Raw genomic sequence first — 18,964 nt, 5'->3', positions numbered from 1 at the left:
ACTATGTTAAATATTTCCACGAGGCACAACAGCAGCCAATTTTTCTAGCAAATCACTGGTGAGCACAAACATATTGTATGCAAGTAGCATACTGACCTCCATTAAGGCCCCTACAGATAGGCCAATTTCCTTTTATCAAAACCTGCATATATGGAGAAATGCAATTTCCAGTTTTCTCTAATTTTTCCTCTGTTAAACAGCATCTCTGGTATTTTAGGTAGATCAAAAACCCTTTATTTAATAGAATGGCCTTATTGCCAGGGCTTTCTCTGGGGTTTACCCATCTAAAGGAAGGAGAAAAATCAGTGGACAGAATGATGCTTGCATCTGGGTCATTAACGGTGAAATTTAAGATTAATTGCTTATACATGGTCTTGGATATGACTAGAATTATAGGGAAGTCACAATTACAAATTTGTCTTTGTCTTGACATGAGCTAAGCGGGGTCTAACCGAATATTTGACCACAAAATGAGGCATATTTTGATTTATAAAGGAAAAGAGCATCTCAATTCTAGATACTCTATGGTTCCTTCCGTGTCTTGGATTCACAAAGTTGAATACAGTTGATCCACTGCACACCCGCTTATTTGCATAAACTGCACTGATGGTGCAAGGTACCCGTTGGCCTGGGTAGGTTCTTTTACAAATGCACAATTTATATGGAGCTGCACACACTCATATATATGCAGTTGGGGAGCTTACCCCATTTAATATTCCACCAAAGTATTAATATTTTGGGGGGTGCAACACTCCCTTTGTCAGGTTGTAGGTTGTTTTTCCAACCTAGCTTGGTATAACCAATTGTCTGTGTGATTTAACATCCCTTTCCTACCTATATTCCTTGTAGCTTGTCTTTTAGGCACATACAGTCACTCAGTCACTCTCTGGGTGGCAATAAAAGTTGACGAGAATTTTGTCTATATTTGGCGACAATTGTACCAGGTACTGTTTTTTATTACAGAGAAAAAGGAAATAATTTAAAAAATTTGGATTATTTGGACAGCCCTCCCAAATTATGAACTTTATGGATAATGGGTTTCCAGATAATGGATCCAATACATGTATCTCTAAAGCCTCTAACAATTATAGTTTTTCAGATAATTAGTAGTGAAAAATAATCTGAAACCCTCTAAAAGTCTGAATGGTTAAAAAAGATACCATAAAGACAGCTCAGCTCCCATTGACCTCTATAGGACTGGACAGCTTTTACTGGGCGCATTTTGTATTTGAGTTTTTTGTGGTTTTTACACTTAATACATCTCACATTTTTAGAGTTTTAGAGAAATAAAAAAACCTTTATTTTTAAAATAAGATTTGTGAAAAAAATAGAAAGTAAATTGGCTTGTAGAATGTGGCCTTATTAATTTGAATTTCTGCCTGTTTCTAATGCATTTATCATTTAATTAATTTATTCAATGCACGTTTGCAGTGTGATCAATTCCTTGTAATGCCACCCACACAATTTAACACAAGTACAATTGTGCAATAGGCACCTCCATTTTAATACAGCATATAAACAGAACTCTTGACCTCGAGTTACAATTAAATGGCACAGGGAAAACATTTTAAAATAGAAAAAAAAATGTTTGTTAGTTTTAGAGAACTTTTTTGGCCTGTGGGTTACCCATTCAGTAAGTGCAAAAAGACTGTTGTTTAAACAATGTTTAAGCAATTGTGGGATAGAAAGAAGCATCTGGGAGCCAGACTTTTCCTGTGGAAGCTGCCAAGAACTGTATTTCCTTTTTCTGAAGTGTGCTGCAGCGAAATGACTGTCCCCCTGTAGTCGTGTTCTATAAATTACTTTCTCAGGCATAACTTTCAGCGGGGCCATGTTTACATCAGTCTGTAGTAACCGCATGTTAGCCAACCATTCACTGTAAATTTTCTCCTGCCTGTGTACACAAGAGAATACATTCTGAAACAAAGCACAGTTTGTAAATGTTTCAAATATCTCTGCTATTTGGAGAATGAAGTAACTGGTCCTGCTCTTTCTCACCATGTCATGTGCCCGAGATGTCCAAAATTATATGACGCTTGCACAGTGCTGATCACTTTCAATTTTATCTTTAATTTACAGGATGGATTAAGCTAGGAGCCTGCATATGATTTAAGGGGCATGCTTTTAGTTGAGGCGTGTAGTGATTTGCACATTATGATCGCAAGTGTTTGGGTGGGAACTTTTTTTAACTGGGTGTTTTCCTTTTGCACATCAATATAAGGCTTCTTTCCTGAACTCTTCAAAGCATAAATACAATTTAAAGGAGAAAAACATGTTTAATCACTGGGGATAAAAATGTGTTATGAAAACCCCCAGTGATTACAATGTCAAACAATGACATCAAACACAGGGCCCGCACTTCCTCTTCTCTAAAAAACCATAACTTCCTGGAGTGCTATCCTAATAAGCACCGCCATTTTCTTGGCAGTCTCAGGGATCCCTTTCTATTCTATTTGCATATTAAGATTCAGAATAATTTTTAAAAATACACAATCTGTCAGCACTTTATATTTTCTCTCTGTAGTTTTAGAGGTTTATCCACTAAAATCTGAAATGTTCTCATGATTTTAGTAAAACAAGTTCGACCAAACTCACATCCACAATTTTACCTTATTTATCAATAAAATAATTTGAACAATTCAGTGCAGAAACGTTAAAATCGTGAAAAAATTTGAATTCGTATTTTTTTCTGATTTGACATCTGAAAACGTTTTCAGATTATCGCCCAAAAGCCAGAAATTTTTCAGATTGTTGTACAAAACCCAACACAGGTCATGATATCTTCCAGTTGTAAAAGGGACATCTGCCATTGACTTGTACATGATCTCGGCAAGTTTGAGATGGAGTATTTTTTTATTTGGACTTTTAGCAGTCTCGAGGTATAATAAATCTCGAAAAATATTAGTTTTTGTTTTTCCACTAATAATTTGTTTTCCCATTTAAACCCCTGACCAGAAATTGAGTTTTAGTAAATAACCTCCTAAATACTTAATTTTTATTTTGTATTGTATTTTTACACTCACGTGTTTCTGACATATACAAATTATCAGCTGGTGCTAATACTTCATTTTAATTATATTAATTAGTATTTGTAACGGGCCCGAAGGCACAGTAATAGTGTAGACCAAAGAGGAGACCAGACCAGGTTCGAGGTACAAAAGGGTTTATCCAAAGAATCGTCAAAATACAGGCAAAAGGTCAGACCAGGCAGAAGACAAGCAAAATCGAAGAACAGGCAGGAATCGGTACACAGGAATCAAAATAGATAATAACACCCAGGAACACTGTAGCAGGAACCTATAGTTGGGCAAGGACTGGAAGAGGAAGTGAGTTTAAGTAGTCCCTGGGTTGGCGCCAAATTTTGACGCGCTTGCGTCAGACGCAGACTCCAGCGTCCCCACGCTGACGTCTTGACGCCGGCGCCCGATTTTGACGCCGGCGTCCATTCCGTCGCCGACGACCAATCCTGGACTGGGAAGGAGATGAGGTCATAGACCTGTGCCCGGCAGGAGCCATGTGGTGAGGCAGGCGGTCGCCATCTTGGACGCCATCTTGAAGACTTGGAGTAGATTCCATTACAGTACCCCCCTCCTTAGGGGGGGCCTCAGGACCACCGAGTCTAGGGGAGAGAGGGAATAATTTATGGAATCTACGAACCAAGATGGGCGCATGGACATCTGAGCTCCTGACCCAGGAGCACTCTTCGGGACCGAACCCCTTCCACTCGATGAGATATTGAAGAGTGCCCCTGGAAAGACGAGAGTCCAAAATCCTCTTCACTTCGAATTCCTGGTGATTGTCAACCAGGACTGGAGCTGGGGGAGAAGAAGAAGAAGAAAGAGACACAGCAGGCTTAAGGAGAGAGACATGGAAGACATTCGGGATCCGCATCTCTGGGGGGAGTTGAAGACGAACCGCCACCGGATTGATGATTTCAATGACAGGATAGGGACCGATGAATCTGGGACCAAGCTTTGGGGTAGGAATCTTCAGGCGGATGTTACGGGTGGAAAGCCAGACCTTATCACCAGGAGCATAGGGTGGAGCAGGAATCCTCTTCTTGTCGGCAAACCTCTTTTGGATCAGAGAGCTCTTCTGTAGATTAAAGGCAACAGCAGCCCAAATCGCCATCATGTGGGCAGCCTGGTCGTTGGCGGCAGGAACATTGGTGAGGAGAAGATCCTGGGGAAACGCCAATGGATTCTGACCGTAGACACAGAAGAAAGGGGACTGATGTGATGAAGAATGCAAGGCGTTGTTATGGGCGAACTCAGCCCAGGGAAGGAGATCCGACCAATCGTCTTGGCACAGGGAAACATGGCAGCGAAGAAATTGTTCCAACGCCTGGTTCACTCTCTCAGCAGCTCCATTGGATTGCGGGTGATAGGCAGAAGAAAATTGTAAAGAAATGTTGAGAGCTTTGCATAAGGATCTCCAAAACCTAGAGACGAATTGTGAGCCACGGTCAGAGACGATCTCGGCAGGAAACCCATGGAGACGAAAAATATGATGGATGAAAAGCTTGGAAAGTTCAGGAGCAGAGGGAAGTTTGTGGAGGGGAATGAAATGAGCCATCTTGCTAAACCTGTCAACGACAACCCAGATGACAGTGTGACCGGAGGAGACAGGCAGTTCCACAATAAAATCCATGGCAAGATGAGTCCAAGGACGAGATGGAATAGGTAATGGATGAAGGAGTCCTTTAGGGGGAGAATGTCCAGACTTGGAAATGGCACAGATGGTACAAGAAGAAACAAAGTCTTTGACGTCTTTCTTCATGGATGGCCACCACACCAGGCGAGAAAGGAGTTCGGTAGTCTTCTCTACTCCGGGATGACCAGCCTGTTTAGAACTGTGAGCCTGGGATAGAATAGACTGGCGACAATCAGGAGGAACAAAGGCAACCCCTAGAGGAATATTGTCCGGAGCAGAAGCCTGAGCGGAAAGGATTTGCGAGGCCAAGGAGGGAAATAGGGCAGCTACGATCTTGGAGGAAGGCACAATGGGTTCAGGATCTTCGGAACAGGGAACTTCAGGGATAAAACTTCTAGACAAAGCATCAGCCTTTCTATTTCTAGAGCCAGGACGAAAGGTGATGACGAAGTTAAAACGGGAGAAGAATAGTGACCATCTGGCTTGTCGAGGATTCAAACGTTTGAGGGACTGGATAAATTCGAGGTTCTTATGGTCTGTAAAGATGGTCACGGGAATGGAGGATCCTTCCAGTAAATGTCTCCACTCCTCCAGGGCGAGTTTCACTGCCAATAACTCACGATTCCCCACATCGTAGTTCTGCTCGGAGGAGGAAAACTTCTTAGAGAAGAATGCACAGGGATGCAATTTCCCGTCCAAGGATGATCTCTGTGACAAGACAGCTCCAGCTCCCACATCTGAGGCGTCGACTTCGAGGAAGAAGGGAAGAAGAAGATCAGGGTGTCTGAGAATAGGTGCAGAAGAAAAGGCAGTTTTCAGGGATTCAAAGGCTTCCAGGGCTGGAGGAGGCCAGTGCTGTGGCTTACCCCCTTTGCGGATGAGGGCCAGGATAGGAGAGATCTTGGAAGAGAAACCTTTAATAAATTGTCTGTAATAGTTGGCAAAGCCAATAAATCTCTGGATAGCCTTGACACTTGTGGGGAGGGGCCAATCAAGAATTGCTGAAACCTTGGCTGGATCCATCTTGAAACCCTGCTGGGAGATGATGTACCCAAGAAAAGGGATGGAGGACACTTCAAACAAACACTTTTCCAATTTAGCGAAGAGATTATTCTTTCTTAGACGAAGAAGAACTTCCTTCACTTGGGAGCGATGCTCGTGGAGATTTTTGGAAAAGACAAGAATGTCATCCAGATAGACAACAACACTTTGCCCCAACATGTCTCTGAATATATCATTCACGAACTCTTGGAAGACCGCGGGGGCGTTACATAGTCCAAATGGCATGACTAGATATTCATAATGCCCATCTCGGGTATTGAAGGCGGTCTTCCATTCGTCCCCTTCACGAACTCTAATGAGGTTATAGGCACCCCGAAGATCCAGCTTGGTGAAGATCTTGGCCCCTCTTAACTGATCGAAGAGTTCGGAGATTAGGGGGAGAGGGTAACGGTTTTTAATGGTGATTTTGTTTAACCCCCTATAGTCGATGCATGGTCGCAGACCTCCGTCCTTCTTTTCGACAAAGAAAAATCCAGCACCAGCAGGGGAGGAAGAAGGGCGGATGAAGCCTCTTTGGAGATTTTCCTGAATGTAGGTCTTCATGGCAGCCGTCTCAGAGGGGGAAAGAGGATAGGTGCGACCCCGGGGAGGCATGGAACCAGGAAGAAATTCGACTGGACAGTCATAGGGTCGATGAGGAGGAAGAATCTCTGCAGAGCCCTTATTGAAGACATCAGCAAAATCTTGATAGATGGAAGGAAGGGTCAACTTGGGAGAAATAGAAGAAACCTTGATAAGGGGCACAGCAGGCAAACAGTTCTGTTGGCAATAGGGGCTCCAGCGGGAGACTTGAGCGGAGGTCCAGTCAATGACTGGATTATGGGTGCACAACCAGGGGAGCCCCAAAACAAGTGGAGTTGAAGGGCAGTCGATGATTAGAAAGGCCAATCTCTCCAGATGCATGGTGCCCACTCTAAGAGAAAGTTCGACGGTGGTTTGAGAAATAATGGCCGAAGACAGAGGGCGGTCATCAATAGCCAAGACTCGCAGAGGAGAAGCCAAGGGTTGTAGAGGAACCGCATAGCGAGCAGCAAAAACTCTGTCCAAGAAATTTCCAGCAGCACCAGAGTCCAGGAAAGCTTGCACTGGGATCTTCTGGGAACCGAATTGGATCTGTGCCGGAAGAAGGAAGCGTTGAATAGAGGGTTGGGGAGAATGACAAACACCACCCAGATAGGTCTCCCCAAACCTACCTAGGTGCTGGCGTTTCCCGGCTTCACAGGACACTCATGGGCGAAGTGTGATTTGCCCCCACAATACAGGCATAGGCCGGCAGCCCTTCTCCGTAGCTTCTCCTGTTCGGAAAGACGAGCCCGTCCGATCTGCATGGGTTCCTCAGTAGATGGAGCAGAGGAAGCAGAAGCCGCAGGAGTAGGAGAGGGGAAAGCAGAAGCCGGATTGAAGAGTAGGGGTCTCTGAAAGCGAGGAGCCAGGGTGGATTGGAACCGGGGATACTTCTTCGAACGCTCTCTGTCGAGCTCGACTTGAAATTCCCTCTGTCGGGTGTCAACCTTTATGGCCAACGCCACCAGATCCTCCCACCGAGAAGGAATTTCCCGGGAGACCAAATCGTTTTTGATCCGCATGGCTAGGCCGTTGTAAAAGGCGGCATGGTACCCATCATTGTTCCAGGTGGTCTCCGCCACTAGGGTGCGGAACTCAATAGCGTACTCCGGAACAGAGCGAGTGCCTTGCTGGATCTGGAACAGGCGAGCAGAGGATGCCGTAGCTCGGCCAGGGGCATCAAAGACAACCCGAAGTTCACGGATGAAGGCACTGGCATCGTCAATCAAAGGATCCCTCTTCTCCCACAAAGGTGATGCCCACTCCAAAGCCTTCCCCTGTAGGCGAGTAATCATGTACCCCACTTTAGCTTGTTCAGATACAAACTGACCTGGCAGCAGGGCGAACTGGATCTCGCACTGGTTGATGAAACCTCTGCATGCAACAGGATCGCCGCTGTAGAGGGGAGGCGCAGGAATGCGAGGTTCCGAAGGCTGAAGTGGGCTTGCAGGAATGGCCACAGGGACCGGGGCCACAGGTGACAACGCCGACAACTTGTCCAGGATAGCTTCAAGAGCCTGACCGAAGTGTGTCTGCTGGGCTTCGTATGACTGCATGCGGGAAGCCAAACCGCGGATAGCGCCACCGACATCAGGTGGAGCTGGAGTCTCCTCCGAAGGGTCCATGGCCCAACTATACTGTAACGGGCCCGAAGGCACAGTAATAGTGTAGACCAAAGAGGAGACCAGACCAGGTTCGAGGTACAAAAGGGTTTATCCAAAGAATCGTCAAAATACAGGCAAAAGGTCAGACCAGGCAGAAGACAAGCAAAATCGAAGAACAGGCAGGAATCGGTACACAGGAATCAAAATAGATAATAACACCCAGGAACACTGTAGCAGGAACCTATAGTTGGGCAAGGACTGGAAGGGGAAGTGAGTTTAAGTAGTCCCTGGGTTGGCGCCAAATTTTGACGCGCTTGCGTCAGACGCTGACGCCAGCGTCCCCACGCTGACGTCTTGACGCCGGCGCCCGATTTTGACGCCGGCGTCCATTCCGTCGCCGACGACCAATCCTGGACTGGGAAGGAGATGAGGTCATAGACCTGTGCCCGGCAGGAGCCATGTGGTGAGGCAGGCGGTCGCCATCTTGGACGCCATCTTGAAGACTTGGAGTAGATTCCATTACAGTATTACTCCATATTATTTTTTATTAATTGCACCCCCTATCTCTTTTGTATATCTCATTGACCAAAATCCTCTCATTATTGTCAGCTGATGCTTAATTTATGTACCAAAAAGAGTCATGGCCGTTTACATGTAAAAGTTGGGTCAGACCTACCGCAGTCTGAAAAGTTCACAGCATTTTTCATGGCAGCCAAACTGCATGAACAAATTTGGCCAAATAGGGCCTTTTTAACTTTTCTTGCTTAGCTGTAGAGATAGAGAATCTCTATGAATCAAGTTATTCATGCATCTTGGTTCAGATGTACCCAGAAAATGCTTTCCTCATGGGCACACAGAAAGTGTAAAAATGTTTATCACACTGCCATAATTGTGTGACACCTACGTTCTTCCCAGCTTTTATGTGATGGAAAAGTGTTAGAAATGTAATATGTATTTACAATACAGATTAGTATATTTCCAACAGATCACTCCTTAAATTCATGCATATGTTTTTTTTCCCTGCTTTTACAACTTTGTAAGAAGGGCATGACATTATTTGGAAAAATAATATTTCCCAGTAAAAGCCTGTGGCTAACATTAAACAGCTCTGAATATATTTTCTGCATCAAAGGTGAGAAAGTGTGAGAAAGAATAATAGCCCTTTTCTGGGGTCACTTTTAGTTTTAGGGCTGATTTAAATATTTAGGCAAAGAGTGTGATACTAGCTCACATCTTCCTTTGAAATGCTGGCGTCACTAAATTGAGTGCATACACGGAAATCTTGCTTCCATCATGTAGCCTGGATTAGTCTATCTTAATCCCAGTCTTTAAGAACTGCTGCATATATGGTGAAACATGTTTTCAGGATTGTTATGAAATGCAGAATCCGCTGTTTCTGGTATGATGGATGCATTGTACTAATTCATGTCCAGTGAAACTGCAGTCTTTACTGCTTGAAACCCTTCCACATATTATTTGAATACCTTTAAAGGAAAAAAAAATCTGAAATCTGCTCAATTATAGAGAAAACTCTTTTCTTCTGCCATTTTTGTATTCTTCTCCTGTGTGTTCTCTAAGCCATATTAGAAGTCAGTTTTGCACTGTATTTTACCCGATATTATTTGTGTTCACGTTTACACGAGAAAAGAGACAACTATCCTATCTTCCGTTTACTAATTTGTTTATTGTAATTTTGTGAAAGGTTAACTTATTTTTATGCAATGGGTGGTGCACAGACTGGTGTTCTCTCTGGGAAATTTACACACAGAGCTGGGAAATTAGTAAGAGGTCAGAGGGACAGAAAAAGGTAACTGCCAAAATAAAAATGCTGTTTTTCCAAAGAAATCATTCAGAACAGAATGTACTTGATATAATTTCTGCAAGAACTAGGTGCCATTTGGGCACGAAACATGTAAGGCTGTAGGCTGTCGGGTTTGTATATTTTAATCATGTTGCATTTTTGTAATGATTTCTGGAATTCAGAATGAATTTATATTTTTTTTTTTTTTGGGTACGCTATAAATAGTGGGGCTTTTCTGCACTCAAATATACTGTACTATAGCACAGGTTCTCTAAAATAACTTCAAGAGACTGGAACTTTATTAGAAAACAACAGTTACGTTTTTCCACTGTTTCCTCAAGGTGGAACATGTTGTCTCGGGCACCATTCCAGAATGTCTCATAATTGGGCAAGTTAAATCCGGGGAACCGATATTCTCATGATAATCAGTCCAATAGCTGCTTGCATCTAGCTGATGGTAATTGTCATTCTAGGGATTAACTCTTCTGTCAGGAAAAATGCTTTATAATAATATCCAGATGATCTTAAAATCTACCTCTTCATCTAAGAGTATGCCCGGAGCAAAGCCATTGAGGTCTGTCATACTCACCATACATACTCACCATACATACTCACCATACATACTCATCATATATACTCACCATACATACTCACCATACATACTCACCATACATACTCTCCATACATACTCACCATACATACTCACCATACAAAACAGAACTGCTATCAGAAAAAATATTGTAGTTGTATGGACTGAACCTCTATTCTTCTTGTTGAAAAGGATTTTGACTGCTGATTAAACCACTGTATTGTGTTGCGTGATTTTAATGTGCTTATGTACTGCACCAGTGCTAAAGTTGTGTTCCCTCAGCAACGTTTTTATGGCACTGTCAGCTAACTCCTAAACTGATCTTTAGGGCTCTTACTCACGAGCTGTTGTAGCTGCGCTCCCCTGCGTTCAGTTTTTCTGCGTTCAGCCGCAAGGGAGCGCAGGAATAGACGCGTTCTGCACCTACACAAGCGCGTGTAGGTGCAGAACGCAGGTTGAGACACAACATGCTGCATTTTTCCTGCGTTCGGCGCCTACACAAGCCTGTGTGAGTACAGCCCCATTGGAAAAAATGTAATGCATCTATTCCTGCGCTCCCCTGTGGCTGAACGCAGAAAAACAGAACGCATGGGAGCACAGCTACAATCGCTCGTGAGTAAGAGCCCTAAAACTAAACTGAAATTTGATATATCTCCAAATAATTAGTCCCCTGATTCTTCTCCCTGACCATTAACCTTACTCTTTGCCAAAATCAACAAAATTTGTTTTGCATCAAAAAGAAAATTGTCACCCATACAGACTTTAATGCATTTTGGCCAATTTTTAGCCGTTTCGCAAATTTTTGGCAAAGCAAAATGTGTTAGATTCACCCATCACTATCAGCCACAGCAGCTACATCTGCCTCTGAATCGGACTCTCTTTCTTTACCATCAAATATATCGGCCTCTGCACTCTGTATCAGCCATAAAGATAATGATGCTATTTTAAATGGAATCAAATCTATTACTATGACAGAGGGTGATTTTGTGGTTCTGAGGAAGCCTCATATAGTGAGGTGAAATGTATATTGGCCTAGTCAGTAGTGGATGCATCTGATACTGAATAATGGGGTGCATTGTTTATTAAATAATTATCTGTATCATGTGAGTGTCATGATTATAGGTGACTAGTTGCAGCTGAAACATAGAAAGAAATCCACAGCAATCGGTCTAACCCACAATCTGGAGTTGACCAGCTGCTGTAAACGATAAAAAGCCAATATTTGTACACAAAGAGAAAGAAAAAAATTGCCAGTGTATGGTTTGCCTTTAAAAATAATTATTACAAAAATCCGGTGTTAGTACCACACTTTGGCCAAAATATGTAAGCTTAGGTGCCACGTCAAGGCCCCTCATTGTACATGAGTCCTTAGCATTCTAAGAATGTAGTGCATTTAAAATCAAGTCTCCCAGCAAACAGTGTTTAGTGACCAGTTGCAGCTGTACCATGTAATGTATAACGGTAACCAAAACCCCCCACATGCAATTAATGTGAGATTAATAATGAAGGGTAATGTACCAATAAATTGTTAAAGGGGTTGTTCACCTTCCAAACACTTTTTTTCAGTTGAGTTTTGTCAGATTGATCAGGGATTCAGCTCAGCAGGGCCAAAAATAAGAAAGGTATTAACTAAATATATCAATTTAGAACAGGTACAAAATCTGCGCCCCCCCCCCCCGCCAGAGCTGCTTTAAAAAGACTTAAAGGGCACCTGTTGGCAAAATATATTATCCCCAAACAAAGGTGCGGGCTAATAGAGCCTGCACTCTGGTTGAGGGTAAATCTGGCCATAGACGCAAAGATCCGATCGTACGAATCAACGTACGATCGGACTTTCCCATCTCCCGACCCTCCACTAACCATTCAGATCAAAGTCTTTACCATTCCGATCAAATTAGAACAGATCACCCAATGTTCTGCCCCTGAAAGCAATCGTACGATACTTATGTCTGACAACACTAGTGACAGTCTCCCACTGAAAATCGTACGATCGGCAATACACGCAGAGATATTATCGGCAGCCGACAGAAATTTTCTAACCTGTCCGATCGACCAAACGACCGATCTCCGACGGACGAAAAATGTCGGGACTCTCCACACATGGTCCGAAAATCGTACGAATCCACGATTCGTACGATCGGATCTTTGCGTCTATGGCCAGCTTAACAGTAGTTTTTTTTGTTTTTTTTTTTTAAATTGCCACCTGCCTCACTTAGACACTAGCAGCCATGTTGGTCAAAGCACATGCGCATTACATGCATCTGACGTCGCACACATAATGAGCAATGCCCCAATATAGCCACTCGGACTATTGTTACACCCAAAGCCCGCACCTTTGGTTGTGGATAATGTATTTGGGCAACAGATGCCTTTAAGAAGGTGAAAAATGAAACTCTCCACAAATAGAAAGTAAATGGAAAAAAAATAGTTCTGAAAACAACCAAACTTAAAGGGGATATCTGGCTTCCAAACCATAATTTAATAACGAGGAACACATACCACAGAAACCCCTAATATACCCATGCCAGTTATTTGTTGCTTCAAAAAGTATAAATAAATTCCATTTCTATGCTGAAATCCAGCTGTTTAACAGTTCTTCTCTATCATTTGAAATCCTAGCAGGGAAGGAGGGACTAAAACACTGATGTTACAATTGTAAAAACTTCTCCACAGCTTACAGACAGCATGCAGGAACTACATAACCCACAATGCATTGTACTGTGATGTTCTGTTACTTATTGAAATCACGTGTGCAGGGAATTGGGGGGTTTGGAGGATGCAGGCTGAGGACAGCTGGCTGTTGATACAAAGTATCCATTAGTCAGCCAGCTCAGCAAAGTAGTCAGACAGATCAGCAGCAGAGCAGGGGACTAGGCTTAGGGAACTGTTCCAAACCATTAAAATTCATGAAAGGTCTGCATATTTTTTAATTGATGTATATTGCAAAGTTGCTTGAAATTATGTTTCATTTTCAAAAAGCTATATTATGTTTGTGTTGAGTTCCCCTTTAAGGTAGGGAACAATACATTATTTTCATTACGGCCTCTAAATCCTTGCTCCCTTTTACAGTTTTTCTTTCTTGCCTCAAAACTTAGTACAACCTCTGTTTTCATTCCACTCTCCCAATAAGTTTCTCTATCTCTCTTCTTTTTGCTATGGGCAGGCTGTTTTTTTTTCTGGATGTAACTTCATATCCCACAGCCATGTCCCCAAATTAACACATCAATAGACATGCTCAGTTCATATTTAAAAGCATCCTCTTTTTGCTTTTGTTCTACCTGTAATTCTTTGGGATGAAGTCTCCTCCCATTTCAACTGCTGGGTGGGGCTATCACTGGGATTAGCATCTTAATCTTCTTCCAGACCAAAATCAACTGGAAGACCTGTCCCCATGCTGATGCAGTCTAACATTATAAACAAACTATATGAAGTGTTTTTTTAATCAAAAGTTAGAAGTGCCCTGGTTCCAATCCCATTGATACTGGAACTTAGATGTAGCCTGGTAATAAAATACTGGAGTTGAAATAATTATTTCTCCCTTCACATGTCTTTCCCTCTTCACCTCTCTCTCCCCTTCTTTCCAGCTGTTCACCCTTTTCCATCTAAATGCCAGCTGCAAGACTAGCACTGAAATAGAATAACCTGAGAGGTCATGGGAAGTGACCAGTTACATAGAATGTTCTATATGGATCAACATAAAATAAACAAACATGGACAAAGCAGCAGCTAAACCCATGTTGTAATTTATTGCATTTATTACTTGTTACAATGAAAACCAATACAAATGTTGAATATTAAAAAAAAAACAAAAGTTAGAAGTGCCAAAAGTGTCACTGTCTACACTTTGACCCTACATGGAACAGAATACAATAATCCATTTTCCATCAGTGGCGTAACTAGATGTTACTGGGCCCCACAGCAAATTAATTTTAGGGCCCACAACATATTCACAGGTTCTACTGGTTTACTAATAGATGTTGAAATCGACCATTATTATATCCTCATGGGGCCCCTATACCTCCTTGCCCCCCCCCCCGTCTGCTTCCTCTGTAGTTATGCCAATGGTTACTATTCATGATAATTAACTGAAAGCAAATCAGAACAGCCTGATTCTAACAAAGAAATCAAATTAAAATTCTATATTTTTCCTGCTTCATTTTTAGAACATTTCTGGCCATTTTTAGATATATTTTTAGAAGAATTCAGCACTTACTTGCTTACTGTTTTAGGTGCCACTCCAGGAACGCTAGTCATGGAATAGGGCATATTCTGTAAATGAGCTCCTATATCAGATATCCAACCTCTTTCATTTGTGAATACATTTCTAGTATCCTTTTTCAATGGTATTTAATAGTACAGTATATATATTAAAAGTTCTGCATAGCTGCTCAGAGGCATGTAAACACAAGCTGCTTATTTGCAAGAACCTTCCAGATTTGCAGTTTGATTTCCATAGAAACCACTTAATGAAAATTCTAAACCATCTGTGCAGCTTATTGCATCATGCGGTAGAGCTGTCATTGTTTACTGATAACATATTGTATGTGTGTGTGTCAACGGGTTTACAAAATATATTAATGAAGCAGAGAATATCCTATGAGCGCTTGCTATCTGTGTGCTGGCATTGCACACAAACCTAACAAACCTTTGCTATGGAGAGCATGTTATCTTCAGCAAGCAATTTTATTTCCTATAATTATTTTTATCAAGTTGTTCAAACTTTTGACACCTTGTGAACGATAGAATGATTCTCCTGACCTGATTAAAAAACAAAAACCCCATTGTCGTTTATGGTCAATTACTCACCGAGACAATACTAATATATGCTGGTGTCCTTATCAGGAAGTTATTGTTCATCTGATTTGTCTCTGTAAATATGTTTCATTCCTACATGATGTCTAGGGTCCAATGAGTACAGTGAAGGAATGTCTCCTGAATACACTTTGGCTGACATTGGGAAAATATATTGCTAAAGTACCTTGGGGATGACGTGTATCACAGGCAGCTGCTTCTCTGATTCACAGAGGATAGATCCATATGAACTGAAATGGTACTTGTCACTCTGCTCACTAAGTATTTCTGCATGGGTTAAGGATATTCAATTGCAATTCCCTCAGCTGATTTGGCCCTACAGGTATGATCTGGGTATTAGAGAGCTGACTGGTACTGACGGCATTAGGTTTAGGCAAAAATAACAAGATTAATATGCTATACCATCCAGCCAAACACTTTTTAGTCAGTCTATACTAGGGGTGCACCAAATCCAGGATTTGGTTCGGGATTCGGCCAGGATTCTGCCTTGCATATGTAAATTAGCTATGGGAAGGGAAATCACGTGACTTTTTGTCTAAAAACAAGGAAGTAAAACATTCTTTTCCCACTTTTTCTTTTCCTGCCTCTAATTTGCATATGCAAATTAGAATTTGTTTTTGGTTCAGTATTCAGCCTGATCGTTCACGAAGGACTCTATGGGGTTTTGCGGATAAGGAATCTTGTTGCAGTTTGGATCTCCATACCTTGAGTTTGCTTAACAATAATTTAAACATTAATAAAACCCAAAAGGATTCTTTTGCCTCCAATATGGATGCATTTTATCATTTTTAACAATGTAATTTATCTGATTATAATGAACTCTGTCGGAGATGACTTTCCTGTAGTGTGCAGCTCTCTGGATAAGAGATTTTTGGATCCTATACCTGTATTATGAGGGATTATAAAGTACAAGATTAATAAACATGTATATTGGAACACACTATTAAGTACCTTTGCTTTCTTAACATTCCTTAAAAATTGGGATTTTGTTTGCTGCACTTTAGATCAACCCATGCTGTACCCAATTATTTCCATCCTCTCCCCCATACAGTATTAACTTTAACACATATTTATACAGTGCCAGCATATTCTGCAGCACTGTACAATAGAAGGGTGTATACATCAAACACACAGGTTACATGCAAAAAACTGGCCAATACATAAGATAAAGAAGGCCCTTCTTAGAAAGCGTGTAGTTGATCCAGCATGAACAAGCCAAGTTAAACTGGAATTTTCCTATGAATATGATCTTGCAATGGATGCTTCTATGTAATAAAAATGCAATATTTCAAGCTAAGAAGGACTTTAACACCAGGAAACAATAATATAAAAGTCTAAGCTGAGCCAATTCCAATAACTGTGCCAGCCTTTATTGCCACTCAGTGCTTCCCTCTCATTAAATTCAGAAGCAGGTGTTCTCAAAAATCCATGGTGTTTGGTGTAATATATGTGTCTGTTGGAGACTGCTAATATATTTCCATCAGAAGCCTCAATTCTTAAAAGAATACATTTTATCTTTTGCAAATTGTAGTATTTGCTCCACTTTTTCTTGCTCCAGTGATAATCTTGCGGCCATTGATTTCAAGTGACCAGAAACATTCCCTCTTCTTCTGAGCCAAGCAAAATGAGCTAGTGGTTTCCATATTTGAAAGTTGCCAATCTCCTGACAATTTCACAAGAAAGCACAAAGATTGATAAGACAGGAAGTCGGGTAATCAGTCAACATGAGAGTAACAGATTAAGTCATATTGGCAGGTTGTTGTGAAAATGTTTGCGTTGCAGCTGTTCCTACTTTACCTGTTGTGTAGCCCACTTCCCCTCCTTTGTATAATGACCTGAGGAGGAAGCAATGTATTCTAACACCCGAGAGAAAACAAATGTTGTCAGCAATAGGCTAATTTTGTTTTTACCTAAATAACCTGGCAAACAGTTACCCACACTGTAATTATTTCACTATTAGGTGTCATTAAGCCCTGTACAGTATTCATTTAATGATAGTCTCTCTCTTTTGCAAATCTAATTGCCTGTCATTAAATATCTTTACTTTTCAGAGGAAAGTGAGAAACCTGTGACCGGATCAGAGACCCCAAAAGCAACTCCGGTGCCTGTGAATAATACATCAGGTAAATTGAATGTGTCTCTTGAGTTGTCTGTTTGCGACAGTTTAATTTATTCACGTCCCTAAAAAGTTGTCTGTTTTGGCTGGATATCCTGTGGCAGCTAAACTGCTTAGAACCATTTAGGATGCATGAAAAACACTTGAGAAGGATTTCTAAAGTAAGCCCATTTATACAAGGTATTCCTTCCTGAATTACTTTGTAATGACTCAATTAGCTTTCATTTCTGCACAAAGGAGATTTAGTTGCATAAATTAGCTTATCATCATTGAGGAAGTGTCACCGCTAAAGGACAGTTTATAGATACAACATGCAGTCGCTGTCACACCTATGAGAATATAATATAGACATCTGTGTATACTTTGTGCTTGAACAGAACAGGCTTCTGCCATTCAAATGCTGACAAGGGACAACAAGTAGCCCAAGGGACTGGCAATGTAGACGTCTCTGAAAAGGTCAACTTGACACAGGCTCTGCCAATCGACCCGCAGTTCTGTCTCCTTTGATAAAAATCAGATAAACCTAAGACCACTAATTGATCTGCAGCCTGGTTAAATGTTGGCCATGCATATCTTCATTGCATATGATTACAGGAGAAAGCAATAGCACTAAAATAGCACTGGAAAAAAGAAAAAGAAATAGTACTTAAAAACCAAGTAATAACGAGTGTTCAGCTATCTTCTTAAAGGGATACTGTCATGGGAAAAATGTTTTTTCAAAATGAATCAGTTAATAGTGCTGCTCCAGCAGAATTCTGTACTGAAATCCATTTCTCAAAAGAGCAAACAGATTTTTTTATATTCAATTTTAAAATTTGACATGGGGCTAGACATATTGTCAATTTCCCAGCTGCCCCAAGTCATGTGACTTGTGCTCTAATAAACTTCAATCACTCTTTACTGCTGTACTGCAAGTTGGAGTGATGTCACCCCCTCCCTCTCCCCCCCCCCCAGCTGCCAAACAAAAGAACAATGGGAAGGTAACCAGATAGGAGCTCCCTAACACAAGATAACAGCTGCCTGGTAGATCTAAGAACCACACTTAATAGTAAAAACCCATGTCCCACTGAGACACATTCAGTTACATTGAGAAGGAAAAACAGCAGCCTGCCAGAAAGCATTTCTCTCCTAAAGTGCAGGCACAAGTCACATGACCAGGGGCAGCTGGGAAATTGACAAAATGTCTAGCCCCATGTCAGATTTCAAAATTGAATATAAAAAAATCTGTTTGCTCTTTTGATAAATGGATTTCAGTGCAGAATTCTGCTGGAGCAGCACTATTAACTGATTCATTTTGAAAAAAACATTTTTTTCCCATGACAGTATCCCTTTAAGCTTGGCAGGGTGTCTCTGTGTTAATTGGCGTATCACCAAAATGGAAAATAGATTTATGAATAACTATTATTGATGTAGAAATCTGCATTGGCCTTCAAGGTATTTCCAGTTGTCCTGAAAAAAAAAACTTTGAAGGATTCTGTACTTGAAATATTTTAAAAATAGTTTGACAGTGTTTTTATTGAAGATGTGAGTCTTATCGGGACTTTACACCTCTGTAACGTGAAGGCAAGGTGGCCCTATCTGAACTGTGTCCTGTAAGGAAATACAGTCTGAGATGCCCCCATCAGCGTACGTGCTATATCCATTACTTCTCTTGTCCTGTCAGAAGTTGGGTGGACATGGAGACCTTACTCAGGAAGTACCTTTCCGGTGCTCTCCTACTATGACATGTGGACAGGAAACAAGGGGTTGATTTCAGGACCCAC

At 41.5% G+C, this 18,964-nt stretch overlaps 1 protein-coding gene across 2 annotated transcripts in view; it reads left to right on the top strand.

Annotated features, from left to right (window-relative positions):
* The window catches only part of skap2.S (src kinase associated phosphoprotein 2 S homeolog), a 164,672-nt gene that overhangs the window by 109,182 nt on the left and 36,526 nt on the right, over positions 1 to 18,964 (top strand). For both annotated transcript variants that reach the window (XM_018268770.2, NM_001094865.2), the window contains 1 exon segment: positions 17,137 to 17,208. In XM_018268770.2, coding sequence (XP_018124259.1) covers positions 17,137 to 17,208 — 72 coding nt within the window.

Source organism: Xenopus laevis, chromosome 6S (assembly GCF_017654675.1).
Source record: "Xenopus laevis strain J_2021 chromosome 6S, Xenopus_laevis_v10.1, whole genome shotgun sequence".
In the NCBI taxonomy this organism is placed as follows: Eukaryota; Metazoa; Chordata; class Amphibia; order Anura; family Pipidae; genus Xenopus; species Xenopus laevis.
Note: the sequence above shows the minus strand (reverse complement) of the source record. Positions and strands in the feature narration are given on the sequence as shown.